General features: G+C 54.7%; 1 protein-coding gene across 1 annotated transcript in view; it reads left to right on the top strand.

Moving 5' to 3' along the window:
* The first annotated feature begins 135 nt into the window (after positions 1–135).
* Positions 136–18075, top strand: part of LRP1 (low density lipoprotein receptor-related protein 1) — an 80347-nt gene continuing 62407 nt past the window's right edge. Inside the window, 6 exon segments of the mRNA XM_014550053.1 lie at positions 136–669; positions 8535–8657; positions 11411–11548; positions 13126–13245; positions 14408–14536; positions 14657–14920. Of these exon segments, the coding sequence (XP_014405539.1) occupies positions 603–669; positions 8535–8657; positions 11411–11548; positions 13126–13245; positions 14408–14536; positions 14657–14920 (841 nt within the window). The 5' untranslated portion in view covers positions 136–602.

The following is an 18075-nucleotide window of genomic DNA, read 5'->3' on the forward strand; positions in this document are numbered from 1 at the left end:
CGCCGCGCATGCGCACTCGCAGGACTGCCGCGTAGCTCTCCCCCCTCCCTTTTTCTTCTCTCCCCGCCCCTTCTCTCCCTCCCTCCTCCACCCTTCCCCTCCCTCTCTCCCTCTCAGCCCGCCCCGCGGCACCTCAGTCGGGGGAACAGTGGTGCGAGCTCCAGGCCCGTGCACTGAGGAGGCAGAAACGAGGGGAGCCCCCAGAGCTCCATCAGGCCCCTTCCAAGGGCTCCCACACCCGGCCCACGCCCCCACCCCCCACCCCGCCTCCTCCCAATTGTGCATTTTTGCAGCCGGAGGCGGCTCGGAGATGGAGCTGTGAGCTTTGCCCAGGGACGGGGGAAAGAGGAGCGAAGAGAAAAGCAGGGGGCGAAGGGTTTGGATTTGGGGTCAGGGGGCGTACCCTCGCCAGCAGACCCTCCACAAGGGGCTCCGAACTCTGCCTCTTCACCCACGCCCCCGGTGCGCGTTGCTGAAGGATAGGATAAGAATAGAGGAGAAGGAAAGGAGGAAAAAGGGGGACCCCCCAATTGGGGGGGGGGCGACGGTGAGAAGTAGCAGGACCAGAGAGTAGGGGGCTGCTGCTTGCATCAGCCCACACCATGCTGACCCCGCCGCAGCTGCTGCTGCTGCCCCTGCTCTCAGCTCTGGTCGCGGCCGCTGTCGACGGTAAGTGAGATTCCGCGGCCCCCTAGGACCCCTGGGGACACCCACTCCCCAGCCCCCACTCCTGCGTTTGGATGGGGAAGGGAGACGCGGGAGGGGGTGCCTTTTGTTATCACAGTCCAGCTGACACAGCAGCGTCCCGACTGGGGGTGGGGATGGGGGTCCAATTTGGAGGATGTGGCCCTGGGTAAATGATGCTTCCATGGGGGCCCCCAGCCCAAACAAAGACCAGAGGCCTGGGAAGGGAGGAGAGGGTTCCCCCCTTTTCTGATCCAGGGATCCAGAGGCCTTCTCTTCCTATCTGTGGTTGGGGAGGGCCTCCACCTCCCCTACATCCTCCACCCCTCCACCCCCATCTGAATGGTGAAGGAATCCGGGTTTGCAATACAGGGCTGCAAATGGGGGTGGAGGGACTTTTGCAGTGGCCTCTGAATCTGAAAGAGGGAGCCAGGTCAAGAGTGCCTCGCTGGGAAGAGGGCAGGCAGGCCCGAGATGGCTGTGGGTGGAAAGGGAGGGCCATGGAGAGGCCCCCCCCTGCTTGGGTGTGGAATCTGGGCCTGGGAGACCAGGCTTGGAGGCCTGGGTCCAGGATCCAGCCGCTGCCGGCCTGGGTTCCGAAGTGAGCACTTCCCCCTCTCAGGGCCTCTGTCAGTAGCCTGGATAGGGCTGTTTTGGGGGGCAGAGGAGAAGCAGGAGATGCTATGTGACTTTGAATTTTCCTTCTTAATTCCTGGGAGCTTTGAAAGGAAAAACGTCAGATGTCATGGTTGGGTAAGGGGGCTGGAGAATGGCCTGGAATGCTGAGGTGGGAGGTCGGGAGAAGGCTGCTTTCTCGCCTTCTGGCCTGATCACAGTGGGGACTGGTAGGAGAGTTGGAGGTTGGATGGGGGTTATGGCTATGCCCCAACTCCCCACTTCCCTGCTCCTTTGGTAAATGTGTTTATTTCTCTCTACCATTCCCCTTCTCCCTCCATTTACATACACTTTGAATACTACAGTTGGGTCTGGGCTAGAACTGTGTCCTGTTGGGGAAGTGCCCCCTCCCCATTTATGTCAGCTATTTGTTTTCCTCTTATTTGTGAGTCACTGGTTCAAGTCTTGCCTAAGCTTTGAGCTGGGGTCATGGGGTTGGGCTGGGCCCCTGACTTGAGAAGGGGTGGGATCTCACCGCTTCCTGTCATCCGGGAAAAATTGGGCCTGATACCATCGCGCACCCTTCCTCCATCTTCTAAATTTTGCGAGGTTGAGATTAGGAAAGTTTTCTCTGAAATCAGATTACCTTTCCCACTTTTCCCCTACCCCAAATTGCTTCGGTTGAGAGAGGGAGGTTAGGGAGTCAGGAAGCAGCTGTGCCAGAAAAACAGTATATTCAGTGGCCCTCAATTATTCTGTCTTGGGGACTGTTTGCTCCTCTGCCACCCCCCACCTCAATTATCTGCCCAAAAGGAGTAAAGAGGATCTGTCCTGAATATTCTCCTGACCAGCCCTCACAGCCAACCCTTACTCATGGCTTTCCTCTTATGCAGTTCTTGCCCCGTTATCAATTCTGTGAGGTGGGAGGGGAAACCGAGGCAGAGGGATTTAGATATACAGTAGCAGCTTCTGGGAGGGAGAGAAGAAAATTTAAGAGAGAGAGAGAGAGAGAGAGAGCATCAGGAGTTTGTGGAGAACAGAAAGTTTCCCCAGCCCAGTCAGGAATGGCCCAGGTAGTGTCACCCCCAGGGTTCTAAAGCAGTTCTATTTGCCACACCAAGTTGGTTGGTGGTGAGTAGAAGAGGGAGACTGGGTATGTTCGCCTTAATGCCTCCCTACCCTTTCTTAAAATTTTCACTCAGCCCATGGCTGTAACCCCAGCTCAAACCAACCTGTACCCAAAATTCCAGGGAAAGGACCCCTCCCCCAGCACACACTACCCTTCTTACCTTGGGAATGGGACTATGAATCATGAGTCTCACCCACTCTGGCTCAGGGAGAGGAATTGCACAGGCCCTCAAGCCCCAAGCCCCAAGCCCACAGACATGTCTGAGAGAAGGAAACCTCCCGGCCCCAGCTTACCTGACTTAGTATCTAACCTTCCTTCCTGCTGCTCTCACAGGTCTTGCTGCTCTTCCAGGGGAGCAGCCTGGGGTCTCCCCCACCTCTTCTGCCTTCTCTGCTATGCCTGAACCTACCCCAGGGTCCCTTTCTCTTTGGGGAACAATGTCATTCCCTGCTAGTAGACAGAGTCGAGTGTCCTTGCTATGGGGAGGATGGGGAAACAGATGGGGTGCGGAATGGGAAGAAGGGTTATCGAGGATCCTGCTGAGATGAAGAACATTTTGTAGGGAGGAGGGCTGCCCCAGGCGGATCCGGCTCAGGGACGAAGGCTGACTGCCTTCCTTCCTCCGACCGCTCTCCACACACACCCTTGAGCAGTGTGTTACCACTTATCAGACAAGCTGGACCGTTGAAGTGAGTTATGAAACTGAGGTGTTTGCCTCCTGGCTCTCTGGGGAAAGGTTCCAAACTCCTCTTATCCCTGGTCAGACCCAGTTCCTTGAACATCTCCCTTTACCCTTATCTTTCAAAGCAGAGACTCGAAAGACAAAGCAGGGACATGTGGGGCATTGATTTGGGGATTTGGGGGGAGGGGGGCGGGATATTTTGATGTTTGAGGCTGCTTCATAAGACTTCCTTTTTCCCCATTCTTGCTTCCCCTTCCTCCATTTTCTCCATAGTTTTTTGTTCCCAACCACTTCCCCATCACAGGCCTCCCAAGGATGCCAATCGGGGCCCTGGCCAGAGCCAGAGCTTGTCCAAATGCCCCAAACTCTTCCAAACTCCTTCTCACCTTTGGGAGCTCTTCCTTATGCAAGTCTAACTCTCTGTCCTCCTGTTGCAGCCTCAGCCCTGCACATTAGAACCCCAAGCTCATTCCCTCTCAGGAGTCTCTTTTCAGCTCCCCCTGCCCCCCACTTCGTGGACTCTCCAGCCTTCAAGTCCTCCAGCTCTCAATGGGGGTGCTTATCGCCCAGTCGAGTCCCATGCAAGGGTCCCTTGACCTGGTGGAGCGAACTGTGGGATGTGAGCATTTGGAGAACCTAGTCCCACCCCTCTGTGTTCAGTCCCAGATTCCAGCCGGTTAGCAGGATCCTGCATTGTTTGGAGAAGGAAGCAGTTGGCTCTGGAGTGCTTCCCGTGCTGTGCTTCTGAAGGGCACCAGGGTCAACCTTCCCTGGGAGAGAGGTGCGGGATGGTGGAGGAGAGGCCTCTGCCCCTCTTGCTCCTCCTGGGGAGCTAAGACCCTCCCCAGGCCTTGGCCTCCCAGGTTGAAGAGCCCTATCTTTCCTTCCTCCCACCTTCCCGGTTCTATGGGAGGCAGTAGTCCCTATCCTGGGTCTCCCTGGGGTCAGACATTGCGAGGGCAGGGACTCTGTCTCTCTAAATCAGGATATATGCTGCCCCCACCTTAATCTGGGTCTCAGAGGGGTTGTTATTCCACGAGTTCATCCCAAGATAACTGTGTCATTGTCTTGGCAACCTTTGGGCCGAGACCCCACTGTATCTTTTTTGCTTCAGTCAGTCTGTCATTGGCGTGTGCCCTCTTGGCCTTTCAGAAACTCCCTCATCCTCTTGGTTTATCTCTCTTATTGCCCATCCTTCGTGGCATTCTCGGCCCCGTTTCTCAATCTCTGTCGCTTGCTTTGTCTCTGCTCGTCGCCATCCCTTCCATCCAGGCCTCTTGGTATCCCGAAAGCTATCTCCTGGGCTTGCTCACATGCTCGAAATTTTGTAGTTGTTCGTACCCTCCCAGGCCAGACTGGGAGTATCCAGTTTGGCAGTGAAAGTTCTTCTCCACTTTCCTTCAAGTTCCTCTCTCGTCTTCCCCCTCCACTAATTTTGGGAATGGATTTTGGAGAGAATGTTTCTGCAAGGAGGGAACTTGATACCCTTTGTGGACTGAGTAAGAGGGAGAAAGGAGATATTTCAGAAGGAAGGAGGGAGGTTAGACTTCTGGCAGGACTTCCTCATGACCTAAGAACTAGAGAAAGGTGTGGGGAATGGGTCAGGGGCTTAGAGCTCTCACTTCTGCTGAGGATGATCCCTGTGTGTGTGTTGGGGGTAGATGATCAGGGCTCATAAAGGCCTGGGGAGAGATACGATGATCTCTGGGGACATTTGAAGGGTCTGAATCTTACTTGTGGGGGAAAGGAAAAGATGGTAGGGAGGTCACTTGTCAGGCTAATGTGCTGCTGAGTCAATATTGACTCAAGATGTAGGGGGAGACCCTTCCCCTCCCCTGGCAGTGCAGGCCATCCTGTCTGTCCGTCTGTCCAGGCCGCAAAGCAGAGGCCCAGACTCAGGAATGACAAAAATGTGTCTGAGCCTCGCTGAGCTGCGGGAAAGAGCCACCGGGTAACACCCAAAATACATAAAATTCAGTGAAAAGCTCTTGGTTTGGGTTTGGGAGGCCCTTGCTGCCCCACCCCCATATGTTTGAAAGTTTAGATTCCTGCAGGCTCTGCCCCCCACCCCTTGGCCACCCCCTGGCTCCTCTTCCCTTAGATATATCGTGTTGTTCCCTTTAGAAAACATCCCTTCACACAATCTCTCTCTCTCTCCGGTGTCTGCTCAAGGGTTTCTTTCATGAATTTCCTGCCTCAGGTCTCCTGGTCCTTTAGGAAGCACCATCTGAGGTCTCACCTCTCTCCCTCTCCCTCAAAGAGTGGGTCCCCTCCTCTGGAGAAGACCTCCGCAGGGCCCGTCCTTTCCTCATGCGCTCTTCTCTGGCCAGGCACCCTTCCCCGCCCCACCCCCCAGGTCCCAGGACGGGATAGAGGAGGACAGCCAAGGCTGAAGCCGGGCAGTGGGGTCCGTGTACACCCAACGCTACGCCTCCTGTCCTGGCTCCAGCTTGGTGGCCCTGGGGGCCATGGCTGGGCCGAGTGCCTGGATCTGAGGGGGGGCAGGGGTGTTGGCCAGAGTTAGCATGGCGGTCACATTCATCTCCAGGCAAAGCTGAGAACAGACGGCCCCTGTGTCCTGGCGTTCTCTCTGCAACCTCGCTTGCTCTCTTTCCTTTTTAGTTCTCCTCCTTCATCTCTCCCCTCTTTCTTCCCTCTTCTGTCTTGTTCTTGTCCCTCTCCTCCCTGATGAGCCTTGAAGGCCACTACCACCCCCTGTGATCCTGCTCCCACTCCCAGCTTCAGGGGCCAAAGTATGCTCCCTGCCGTCAGTCTCCCTTCTCCACCTGCTCAGTTATGACTCGCTCTGCACCTCGGTTTCTACCTCTGTCTGATGGGGATTGCAACAGTACCCACCTCACAGCATTGGGAGGATCTAAATGAGTTAATACAAAGTGTTTCCTTCCAATCAGTGGCTGACTCATAGTGACCATGTAAAGTGTTCGTAGCTCCTGTCATTACGAAGCCCCAATTCTCACGAGGGGCAGGAGGCAGCAGCGGCCGCTGAGCCCAGTAGTTGATCCCCAATTTAGGGCTGAACTTAGGGCTGTGTTGCTCCCTCATCTTAGCTGCAGGCCACAAAGATGGGTGTTCTGGGTGCTGGTATCAGATGCAGAAGGCTCAGGGGGCGGAGGGGGGGCGGGAGTGGGCTTGGCTGGAGGCTCTAAACAGATTACCAGCTTCCTACCCACCCCCACGGCAACTCCCTCCCACCTCCAGTGGGGCTTCCCTGGGCTGCGTAGACTGCCCCAAAGTAGGTTATTTGTTTCTTTCCTCCCCTCTCCCCCTGAAGGAAATCAAAGACAGGCCTCAGCCTTCAAACTCCACATTCCCTGGGCTTTCTCCACCATCCCTGACAGGAAGGAAGTTCTTTCACTTATCTCTCCACGATCCTCGCGCTGCCCTGGCTCCTGGGAGATGTGCATCCCCAACCTCTCTGTCCCTGGGTCTGAAGAGATGCTGGTGTGGGATAGGGAGCCCTGAGGGCTCCTCTTCTTTCACTCCCCCATCCCCCACTCCCTTCCCTCTGCAAGAGCACATCTGGTTTGTGAATCTCTCTCATTCCAGCTTTCGGAGTTTGCCAGCTGCTGTTTCCTCTGTCGAGTTCAGGCCAAAAATGGGGGTGGGGGACAGCAGGGGGGACAAAGTAAGGGCCAAAGGAGGGGGGATCATGGCTAGGACGCAGAATGGAGCGGAGTTTGGAGTGACCAACCAGTGACCTCAGGCCTAGTCTGTGAGTTCTGGCGCAGGAGGCTTGGGGGTGTGGACTATGTCCCAGGGGCCTGGGTGTAGTGCCCTCTGCCAGCGACGGAGGTTAGGGAGGGAGGACATCTTCTTCACGTGGCCCCCCTCAGATTCTGTCCCTCCCGGCGAGCCCTGACATACTTTACTTAGACTCCGTCCCAGCCCGAGCTCACTCTGCCCTGCATTCGAGGTCGTGGTGTGCAGCTGCCTTCCCAGGGACCTGAGGCTCCTGGGGGGCATTTACTCCTCCTTGGCACCCTGGTGCCTAGGCAGTGCCTGGCACAGAGCTGGTCTCCAGTGCACGCCAGCTGAATAGAAATGGAATTGACACAGGACGAGGAAAAGGCGATGAAGAGCGGGGGGACTGGGAGCCAGCCCTGGGTGGGGGTAAGGGACCGGGGAGGACTTTCCTTCCCATGGGGACCTGGTGATGGGGTTGGGAGGAACAGCTGGGGTGTCTTAGTGGGAATGGGGAGACTAGTATAGGCTGCACTGGTTAAAAGCTTGGAGTCAGCTCAAGACTGAGTGAGCCCTGGTGTGTCCTTTGCCTACTATGTGACCCCACCCTCTTGAGGCTCGGTGTGCTCGTCTATAAAATGGTGGCAGGAGTAGTACCTACTGTCTCATATTGTGGGGAAGACGATTAAATGAGATGACACAGAGAAAGAACTGGTTTACCACAATCCCTGGCACATACTGAGCCCGTGATAGGAGTTAGTGTTACATTCTTCATTCCTCCTCCTTAGAGAATGAGGTGTGAGGATGGCGTGGAGCAGAGGGAAGCTGGTGGGGGTGAAGGGACAGCGCAAAGAGGCCCTGGATGCAGCAGCCTCATGGTCTGGCTGGGCTGAAATCAGCTCCCACAGGTCCCCCCAGCCCTCTCTTGCCTCGGCTTTTCAACGCCATCACCCTGAGCGATCTTTAGGTGCCTCTTATCTTTGGGGACATCTGCTGAAAGTCCTCCCTGAGGTCTAAGCACAAGGGAGGCTATGTCTTTAGGGACTGGAGGTGGAGGTGGGGCCCCCTGCCCTGCCCCCCCACTCCCCTCCCCGCAGTCTTGCCCTCCAGTACCTCCGTTGATATCGTCTCCAAGCTACGTTTCCAAGCTCCGGGTGTACCAAGGGCACCCCCCACACACACACTTCCCGTCTGGGGGCCTGGTGGTTAGTTAGGAGTTGGAGATGGGGGAGAGGGTGATGGGTTCCTAGGACCAGGAGTTCCCAGAGGGCAGAGGAGCAGAGAGGTTACAAAAGATCAGCTCTGGGCTTGCAGTGGGAGGGAGAGGAAGATAAGAGAAAACATGTCAATGTTCCGTAAATGCCCCGTCCTTCCTCTCGGTCAGCAAAGCTGCAGGTGTTGGTGCGTGGCCAAGAGTGACCCAGACAGCAAGGGCTTTGACCCTGAGGGCTGGAGGAGGGGGCGCACTGGACGGGCAGCTAGGGAGCTGGGTGAGGGCAGTAAAGTGTGCTCCCTGTATCCTCCCCCTCCCCCCACCACAGGTATTCTGTGTTCTAGGAGTGACACACAGCCCCCTCCCCCCACCATGGGCTGTGACTCACAGAGTCTGGGCCAAATGGAGACTGATGGTAGGGAAGGAGGAGGAGCTGTACGGGGGGCTTTAGGGCCGTAAAGTTGGCTTTCAGCCTTCATTGACACCCCGTTTTCTTTCCTTGCCCCTAGTCCCCAAGACTTGCAGCCCCAAGCAGTTTGCCTGCAAAGACCAGATCACCTGTATCTCCAAGGGCTGGCGGTGTGATGGTGAGAGGGACTGCCCTGATGGATCTGATGAGGCCCCTGAGATCTGTAAGTACTTTTCTGGGTCCCTCCCCCAAAACTCCTGACTTATCTTTTTCCTTTTGGCCCAGGCAGTTTGGGATGAGGACAAGCTGATCTCTCGCCTGGTGTAGACCTTGCTCTGTGATTGTTTGTCCATGACACAGCTAAAACTGTCCTCTCCCCCCTTCATTGTGCCCGGCAGGGTGCCTGGCTTGCTCAGAAATGGCACGTGGGATTGCTCACTCTACCGCTGCACCTCGAGTCTTCCCAAGACTGTTTTCTCCGCACTGACATTTTTTTAAAATATATTTTTATTGATTTCAGAGAGGAAGGGAGAGAGAGAGAGATAGAAACATCAATGGTGAGAGAGTATCACTGACTGGCTGCCTCCTGCACGCTCCCTGCTGGGGATCGAGCCCACAACCCAGCATGTACCCTTGACCGGAATCGAACCCGGGACCCGTCAGTCCACAGGCCGGCACTCTATCCCCTGAGCCAAACCAGCCAGGGCCGCACTGACATTTTTGCTGGAAGGAGAGAGCCCAACCTCCCTTTTCTTTTGCTTGTCCTTCTTTTTCCCACCTCAAAGCCTCCCGACCCTTGCTGAATGCCCACAGGTCCAGCCGGGTCCCCTTTCTGTCCTCAGAGTCCCAGGCCAAAGGCCACCAACTCTTGCTCAGTCTCTATACCAGAAGCCCCACCCCTGTGCGTTTCCCACCACCCCCGCCTTCCCCTGCCCCCAGTAAGTGGTGTAATCAGAGGCAGCTGTTTAAACTGGGAGAAAGGTCCCCACCCAGCTTTTACTTTGCCAGTGGGGGTGGGAGGTGGGGGTGGAGGACTTGCTGGCTGGACCCCAGAATCCTGGGCAGCTGGCAGCGTGTTGGGGTCTCCACCTTCAGCCTCTCCCCTGCTTTGTCAATCTCGGCCAGGGTCTAGGTGCCCGAGCATTCTTAGGTCTGTCTCTGTTCTTTTTCCCGGGTTTATCCTGTTCCAGCCCCATCCCCTGTGCTCTCCCCACACCCTTACCCGTAATTATCAGGGGTAATTTTAGGGCCGGAAAGGGAGCCACCAGTTCTCTCTGCCCTGGAGGACTGGGGGCCAGGGATATTCTACAAGTGTCTATGGTGGGGTGGTTCAGCCTGGAGTGCCTCCTTGTCTGATGCCACCTTAACCCCCACATTTCTGACCCGCTGCTTGGTGTTAAGGATTAAGAAAGCCTTGCAGAGGGGCCAGACCTGGCTCTTTTTATCCATTCTTTCCTTGAAGCAAACCCCACCTTATACACATCCCCACTCTTACTCTCAGACCCATCACACACACAGCCTCTCCTGGGCACTGACTTGTCCACCCTCCACCCCGACATATACAAAAGCACATGTTCTTACAGCAACACAGAGTCAACACTCAAAACGGGGAGGTGCAGAAGCACTCAGACAGACACACAAAACCAGACTCAATCCCCAAAGAATGTGGAAATGGAGACACACAGATATCCCCTCACTGCACACCACACACCGCCCTCACCTGTGCATGCAGACTCCTGCCCAGGCACACAGGATAGCTCACTCACGGGGAGACACTCTCACACACCCCGTCCAGGTTGGCGAGCCAGTCCACAGTAGTCTGTCTTCCAGCTCATGGTCTCAGCCAGCTTCCTAGCCTGCAAGGCCTGACGAGTCTCTGAGGAGCTCAACAGCCACCCCAAGTCCATCTTCTTGGGCAACAAAGGAAGTACCAGAGACATCACCAGCGGGCTTCCATCTTTGATCCTTCCCAAATCTTTCTATCAGACAGGCTGCTCTGGGGTTGGGGGATCTAGAATAGTGCTGTCCAATAGAAATATAATGCAAAGCATAAGGCAATTCAATATTTTCTAGTAGCCACATTTAAAAAGGAAAAAACAACCAGGTGAAATTAATTTTATTTAGTGTATCCAACATTTTATCATTTTAGTATAATATTCATATAAAAGTATTCATGAGATCTTTCACATTCTTTTTTTTTTTTTTTATTGATTTCAGAGAGGAAGGGAGAAGGAGAGAGAGAGAGAAATATCAATGATGAGAGAGAATCATCGGTTGGCTGCCTCCTGCACATCCCCTACTGGGGATTGAGCAAGCAACCTGGCATGTGCCCTGACTGGGAATTGAACCGTGACCTCCTGGTTCATAGGTCAACACTCAAACACTGAGCCACGCCGGCTGGGCCACATTCTTTTTTGTTTGTGGCATTAAGTCTTCAAAAGCCAGTGTGTATTTTATGCTTACATTTTCAACTAGTCACAGTTCAAATGCGCGGTAGTGACCTATGCCTGATGCTACATATTGGACAGTGCAGTTCCGGAAGACCCGGTCCGTCCGACGCTCAGCCCATTCTGTGACCCGGGCAGCTATGGGAAGGAGATGCTCTTTGTCACTGGAGCTTTTCTACCATGGACTCTGTTTTCCTTGGCTCATTCAAACCTTTCACTTCTAACCGTGGCCTGTCTCCTGAGTGTAGAATGTGGAGGCGCTGGGGTCCATAGGCAGGGGACATTGGAAGCGTGGACTCTTGGCTGAAAGCCGCGTTCTCCCCTCCACCTAGCTGCTCCCAGGTGTGTGACATCCGTGTCGAAGAGCTCTAGATGAAGAGTCTAACCAACTCTGAGGCCTCCTAAGATCTCAAAAATGCAGATGTCTGAAACCCAAGTCTCAGTTCCCTCTTCCTCTCCCAGGGAGCAGCTGGCCAACTACAGCTGCTTTTGCCAGCGTGGTAATGCTAACCTTTCCGTCTGCCCCCAGGCCCACAGAGTAAGGCCCAGCGATGTCAGCCGAACGAGCACAATTGCCTGGGCACTGAGCTGTGTATTCCCATGTCCCGCCTCTGCAATGGGGTGCAGGACTGCATGGATGGCTCGGACGAGGGGGCCCACTGCCGAGGTAAGGGCTCTTCTACCTCTCCTCTCACAGGTGCATGCGGGGAGTTCTCAGCTGGGCACCTGAGGGGTCTGGAGGCCTGCCATCCGAGGACTGACCCTGCACCTCCAGTAGGGATAAGGCTTTGTCCTACGCCCCTACATAGAATTGCCACCAGACAGCGGCCAAAATCCGTGGGCCCTTTGGGCTTGGAGCTTGTCCAAGTATGGACCCTGTCCTGGGCTTCTCTCTGTGCGTGGACAAGTCAGTACCCCTCTCCAGACCCTAGTTTCCCACCTGTAAACAGAAAGCTTTACATGAGATCAGTGTTTTCATACTTTTTTTTGTAAATAGTGGGACCTTTTCTCCAAATGGTTTCTTATATGCAACATGAGTATGAACAGAGAAGAGCAGACTCTGTGATGAAAGCTGGGGTTGGGGGGCTGAAGTTTTGCTCGTCTGCTTCCCTGGCCTGTGGGAGGAGACACCTCCGGGTCCTTCAGTTACCACGCACATCCCATCTTAGCGGATGGTGCATGTTCAAATGTGCTTCCTTTTGAATACCTCAAATACCTTTTCAGTTTTAAAAATAACAAAGAACCTCAAAACCTAGGGTTTGAACTTCCTTTCTGATATTACAGACATTGGTTCTCCTCAACATATCCAGAAAAGAAACTCTTCTAGATTCTCTAGAAGAAACAATACTTACCCGCTCTGTGCTGGAAGGCTGGACAGACAGCACATTTGGGCTCTCGGGGTGGAGGTGGGGAGGAAAAGCAGTAACTGGGGTCTGGCCCCCCCACCCCAGCTCTGCCTGGCAGGCTTAGTGCTTCTGAACGTCTTAGCATCTGGGGCAACTCTCACTCCTGGGGGGGGGTGGGGGTGAGGCAGCTGGACAAAGGGGTCTTTGTGGCCAGGCTGCCTGGCCCCATGCAAGGCCATTAATTGGGTCGCTGGTTTGGGGGGGCCGCTGTTCCCACCTCTCCCCCTCCTGTCTCATTCCCTTGCGTCTCCCCCGTGGAAGTGGGTCAGTGGCAGGAGAAAGATTAGAGAAGAATCCGGAGGGAACCAAATTGCTCCTCCTGCCATCCTCCGCCTGGACTTTACTGAGGCTTCTCTCAGAAGCCTCTAGGGCTCAAGGGATAAGTTGCAGGGGTGCTTCCAAGCCAGAGCTGGGATCCTGTGGGGGAAAGATTCGATTCCATATCCACTCTTCCCCCGCAGTCCTGGGGCCGGCGTCGTAGTCCCCGGGCAGTGCAAATAAGAGGCATATGAAGGGAATAAGGCTCACTGCCCACATTCCCTTTGAGCCCAACAAACTACCACACCTCTCTCCATGGGACAGAGGGAGGCCAGAGCAGGGAGATGGTTGTAAGCCCTAATTGGTTATGTGACCTGGACCTTGGGCCTGTCTTATACCCTCTCTGAGTCTCAGTTTCCCCACTTGCAAAATATGGTAGATGCTTCCTAAGCCCCTTTCCTCTCCAACACTGCAGGCCTTGAATGTGGTTTCTGAAGGGTTGACGGGAGTTGGGTGGAGGGTACAGTCTGGGGGTGGCTGCCAGGTCTGAGGCCCTGAGTGTGTCTCCTGCCCCTCACAGAGCTCCTAGGCAACTGTTCTCAGCTGGGCTGCCAGCACCATTGTGTCCCCACACTCAACGGGCCTACCTGCTACTGCAATAACAGCTTCCAGCTGCAGGCAGATGGGAAGACCTGCAAAGGTGAGTGCAGCTGCTACTGTGATGGTGGTGGGAAGAGGGAGGCAGGGCCAGCGGGCCTGGCTGGAGTAGGAGAAAGTTAGATGGAAGGTGCCAGAGAGGAGGCGTGGCTACAGGCCCTATATATAGCCTCCGGGCATGACTCGGAGCCCACTTGCTCCCACCAGACGTTTAAAAATTCATCTTAAAATTATATAGGTCACATGTGAGTTTTCTTGTAAAAAAAGTTAAAGCACGACAGATAAAACTAAAGTCCACTTCGACAAATCCTCTTCCCTTCTGGTCCCTTTCCCATCTCTGTGGAGATCAGCTCTGTTACCGGTTTGCTATCTCTCTTTCCGGGGCTTTTTCTGTACATCTGTGCGCATGTACTCATGGAAAACCCCAGTGAAAGTACTGTTTATGCGCATCAGCTCTTTTTTACATAAAATCATCCTGTACATATCTGTTTTCAATTTTTTCACTCAGCGTGTTCTAGAGATTTTTCCATGTTAATACGTAGAGATCTACCTCGTTCTTTTAAAAACCACTGTGATGTATGACTGTTACCACAGTTTACTTGGCCATCGCCCTATTGATGAGTAAGATGTTCCCAATTTCTCTCTGTTACAAACAATGCAAACTTTTCTGTTTTAAATTTGCCTCCCTCGAGCCTTTGCACAAATGCCACCTTCTCAGGGAGGCCACCCCTGGCCACTCTAAGATCACACTCCCGCTGCCTGCGTGCCCTTTCCCCTTTCTCTGCTTAATATTTTTCATAGCACCAGTCACTTTCCAGTGCACTCGCAGCTCAAAAAATACAATTTATCTTTCTTTTGTATTTATTATTATTATAACAGTATTCCATTTACCATCAGAATTTAAGTTTTACGCGGGAACAGTTTGAATTTGTTTTATTCACTGCTGTAGCCCTAGAGCCTAGGACAGTTCTGGCACTGAGTAGGCACTAAAGAAATATTTTCTGAATGAATGGATGGCATGCACATATGTGCCTTTCTCCAAGTCTGGACTTGCTGGGTGAGTTTGCACAGTTATTGTTATAATATTCTGCCAAATTGTCCTCCAACGTAGCTGTAGGGATGGACAGTGGTAGTGTCTGAGGGCACACACTTCCCTGCTCTCATCACCCTGCCAATGACCATGCCCTTGATTTTTTTCCTGGCAGACTTTGATGAGTGCTCGGTGTACGGCACCTGCAGCCAGCTCTGCACCAACACAGATGGCTCCTTCACCTGCGGCTGTGTGGAAGGTTACCTGCTGCAGCCAGACAACCGTTCCTGCAAGGCCAAGAACGGTGGGTGGGGTCACCTGTGCCCACAAGGGGAGGTGCCCTCAGTGTTGTTCCTCGGTGGAGAGCAGCCTGTGAGGTCCCAGGGACCCTGGCTGCATTGACCCTCCTCTCCTCCATCTACAGAGCCGGTAGACCGGCCCCCGGTACTGCTGATTGCCAACTCTCAAAACATCCTGGCCACGTACCTGAGTGGGGCCCAAGTGTCTACCATCACGCCCACCAGCACACGGCAGACCACAGCCATGGACTTCAGCTACTCCAACGAGACTGTGTGCTGGGTGCACGTCGGGGACAGTGCCGCCCAGACGCAGCTCAAGTGTGCCCGCATGCCTGGCCTGAAGGGCTTCGTGGATGAGCACACCATCAACATCTCCCTCAGCCTGCACCGTGAGTCGCTTGCTCCCAGTTTGGAGGGTGCAGAAGGGCAAGGGAAGTGGGGCCTGGCTGGGGCAGAAGCTGATGGTTAGACAGGATGACCCCTGTCAGGCACTGGAGCCTAAACAAGAAGCCGGGACAGGGGCAGAGTCAGGCCATGCTTTTCTGGCTCCGATCTGAGAAGTCCTCAAAGGAGGAATGACCGGTCAATCTCCAGAGACCAGGGACTGTCCCTTCTCAGAGAGAAGAGTGTTGATGAGGGTTCCAAGGGGCTTTCCCTCGAAGGGGTAGCGAGGGCTGAGAAGCCTTGCTGGGTAGTGCCTGAGGGAATGGCTGGGTCTGTCTTCATGATGTCGCCACCAGAATAGCACGGGTGTGGAGGTCCTGGGGCTGTTTCTGGGGGACTGTGTGGCGGTGGATGAGAGCGGAGGAGGAGCGGTGAGGCTGGGACCCCCTGAGTGTTTTAGGGTACTCAGGATGTTCCCTTTGGGGCTCCCTCCCTAGGCTGTACTTTGCTGTCTAAGGAGTGTTCCTAGGGATGGGGCCAGGGCATAGATACAGCGCTTGGAGCAGTCCTGCTCAGCTCAAGATGCTGTTATATAAACAAACAAAACATCTGGCATCATCACATTCCCAGGAAATGCACCACAGGGCGGAGGGAACGATGGGGCCTGTGGTTGATCCGACCCACTGGGGAGGGTAACTTGATCTGTGACCTTGAGTAAACCAGCGTTCCCTGTAACTCTGCTTTGGTTTCTAATCTGCAAAATGGGATTGAGATTGTCTGTTCGGATCAGATAAATTGAAGTGAAAGTCAGAGGTAGCTGGAGGGTGGCAAACAAAAGACTTAGTATTGTGAGCCTTGGGCCTGTCTAGATCTTGAAGTTCCTTATTGGTTCCTGTGTGATGATCCCCACGGAGGACAAAGACCCTGAGAAGATGCAGGGCTTAGTTCTGCTTCAGCAGATGTTCTTCTGAGAACCCCACCCTCTGTGGCCTCATCATACTGTCCACACCTCAGGTCCAGAGCATCCCAGTGGTGTCCTCGGGCTGCTGGTGACCAACGCTCCCCTGTGATTGGACATGTTCTCCTTGGAGTACCGAGCTGGGGTTGCCCCACATGCTTGGCTGAGCTCTCAGGGGTGGGCTGCTCAGGGAACTCCATGGCAAACGGGGTAGGGTTGGGGGGAGACCCCGTGAGACATCTCCCCTCTCCCTGCTCCTTGACGATGGCCCCACCTAATAGGCCTGTCTGGGCAAACAGCTCCAGCAGTTCCCTCCCTGGCCCTGAGGCCAGACCGTGGGCTCGTGGGCAGGAGGCTGGGGAGGGGTGCCCTGATGGGAACCTTCTCAGCTTTTGCTCTGGCCTGGCCCCTCTCCGGCCTTCCTCCCCAGGAGAAGCCGGAAATAACCTCAGGCGGGTATCCCTCCCTTGGCAAACACAGCCTTGCCTCCCAGTCTGCTAGGTTCAGTGGGCCCTTCTGGGGCAGAGTCCAAGCGCCGGGAAGAGATCAAGGTTCTGGGGAGAAGTGCTAGCGGGGTGAAGAAGTGGGTTCCTCTTGCCCCAGCCTCTGTCCCTGCCCCCCTGCCCTGCCTGCACCCCACACCTCATGCCGCCTGAATGTCTGGCTGTCACCCTGAGGATGATTGTTTTGCTCTCATCCCACAAACTAATTATGGGCCCTGAACTGAGGAAATAGGAAGTGTCTCTCCCCTAGTGCCCTCCCCACATCCCCAGTGCATCCCTCGTTCCCAGGAGAGGCTGAATGTTCTGCCCTGGTGTGCAGGGTGGCTGGTCCCAGGCTCACCTGTGCAGTGGGCTGCTGGCCTGTAATTAGCTCCCCAGGGCGGGTGGAGAAGAAAGGCTGCTGATTTCTCCTGCTTTCTCTCTGCCCTCTGGGGGAGCCCTCCCTGCAATCATCCCATTCTTGGCCATGACTGTGACCTCCATCAGACCCCTGGGCTGAGCCCCACGCGGGAGGGAGGAGTCTAACAATGGAGAGGTGCGGGGGGCTCAGAGGCCAAGAGGCCAAGGGAGGCCTGCCTGCTGGTGTGGGAAGAAGAGGGAGCCTGCCCCACAGAAAACTGGGGATACAGAAATAGAATAGAAAGGAGGAAGGCGGCCAGGAAGTAAGACCTGGGTCTTGGGGCACGAGTGAGCCAGACCTGCTCTGAGTCCTGAGAGCCCTAGAGGACCCTCCAAGGCTGCGGTGGCCAGTGGTCAGTGCAGCCTCTAGGAGAGGCTTGTGGAGCAGGCTCAGGACTGGCCCCAGCTCCTTCCCTCTGTTTGTACTCAAGAGTGGGGGCATCCACTGAGCAACATCCCCGGCATCCTGAAAGGTGTGTATGTGCACTTCCTTCCCTCACCCACGCCGAGCTGCTCACCCTCCTCTCGCAGCCCCAGTGCTCCCACTGCCCTGGATTGGGGTGATCCCTCCCCCGCCCTCCTGGGCTATCGCCCAAAGGCCCATCCTCCCAGCTGGATGGGTGGTCTCTGAGGACCCTGATTCCGTGACTGAGAACATGACCGTGAGTCACGAGAGACTCTTAGGGAGGCCCAAGGCCAGCCCCTCGGTTGTTTTTAAAATATTTTTATTGATTTCAGAGAGGAAGGGAGAGGGAGAGAGAGATAGAAACACCAATGATGAGAATCATTGATTGGCTGCCTCCTGCATGCCCCCTCCTGGGGATCGAGCCCGCAACTTGGGCACATGCCCTTGACCGGAATCGAACCCGGGACCCTTCAGTCTGCAGGTCGACGGGAGCCAAACCAGCGAGGGCCAACCCCTCGGTTTTTAATACCGCCTTTCCCAAAGCAGGGATGCCTTGATTTTCCGTCACACGTAGATGTGCAGTTTTTGTTATTGTAGTTATGTTTTTACTGAATACTCATTAGGGAACTCCTGTAACTAGCATACCAAGTCTATGATTTTGTAGATTGTTTAGGATGCAGCAAAATAAGTTGATTTAAAGAACTAGTAGGTAAATAATAGTACAACTGTACATAAACGTGGTGAATATTTTGAAAGTGATACACAAAAGACTTTAAGTTCTGGTAACTGAGGCCCAGAGGGGTCAACTGGAAGTCCCTGAGACAGGCCTGGCCGTCCTCCCACCCCCCGCAAGGATGATGCTGGGCCGAGCGGTGTTGAGGTCAAGTCTCCCGG

This window comes from Myotis brandtii, unplaced genomic scaffold (genome assembly GCF_000412655.1).
Source record: "Myotis brandtii unplaced genomic scaffold, ASM41265v1 scaffold581, whole genome shotgun sequence".
Classification (NCBI taxonomy): domain Eukaryota; kingdom Metazoa; phylum Chordata; class Mammalia; order Chiroptera; family Vespertilionidae; genus Myotis; species Myotis brandtii.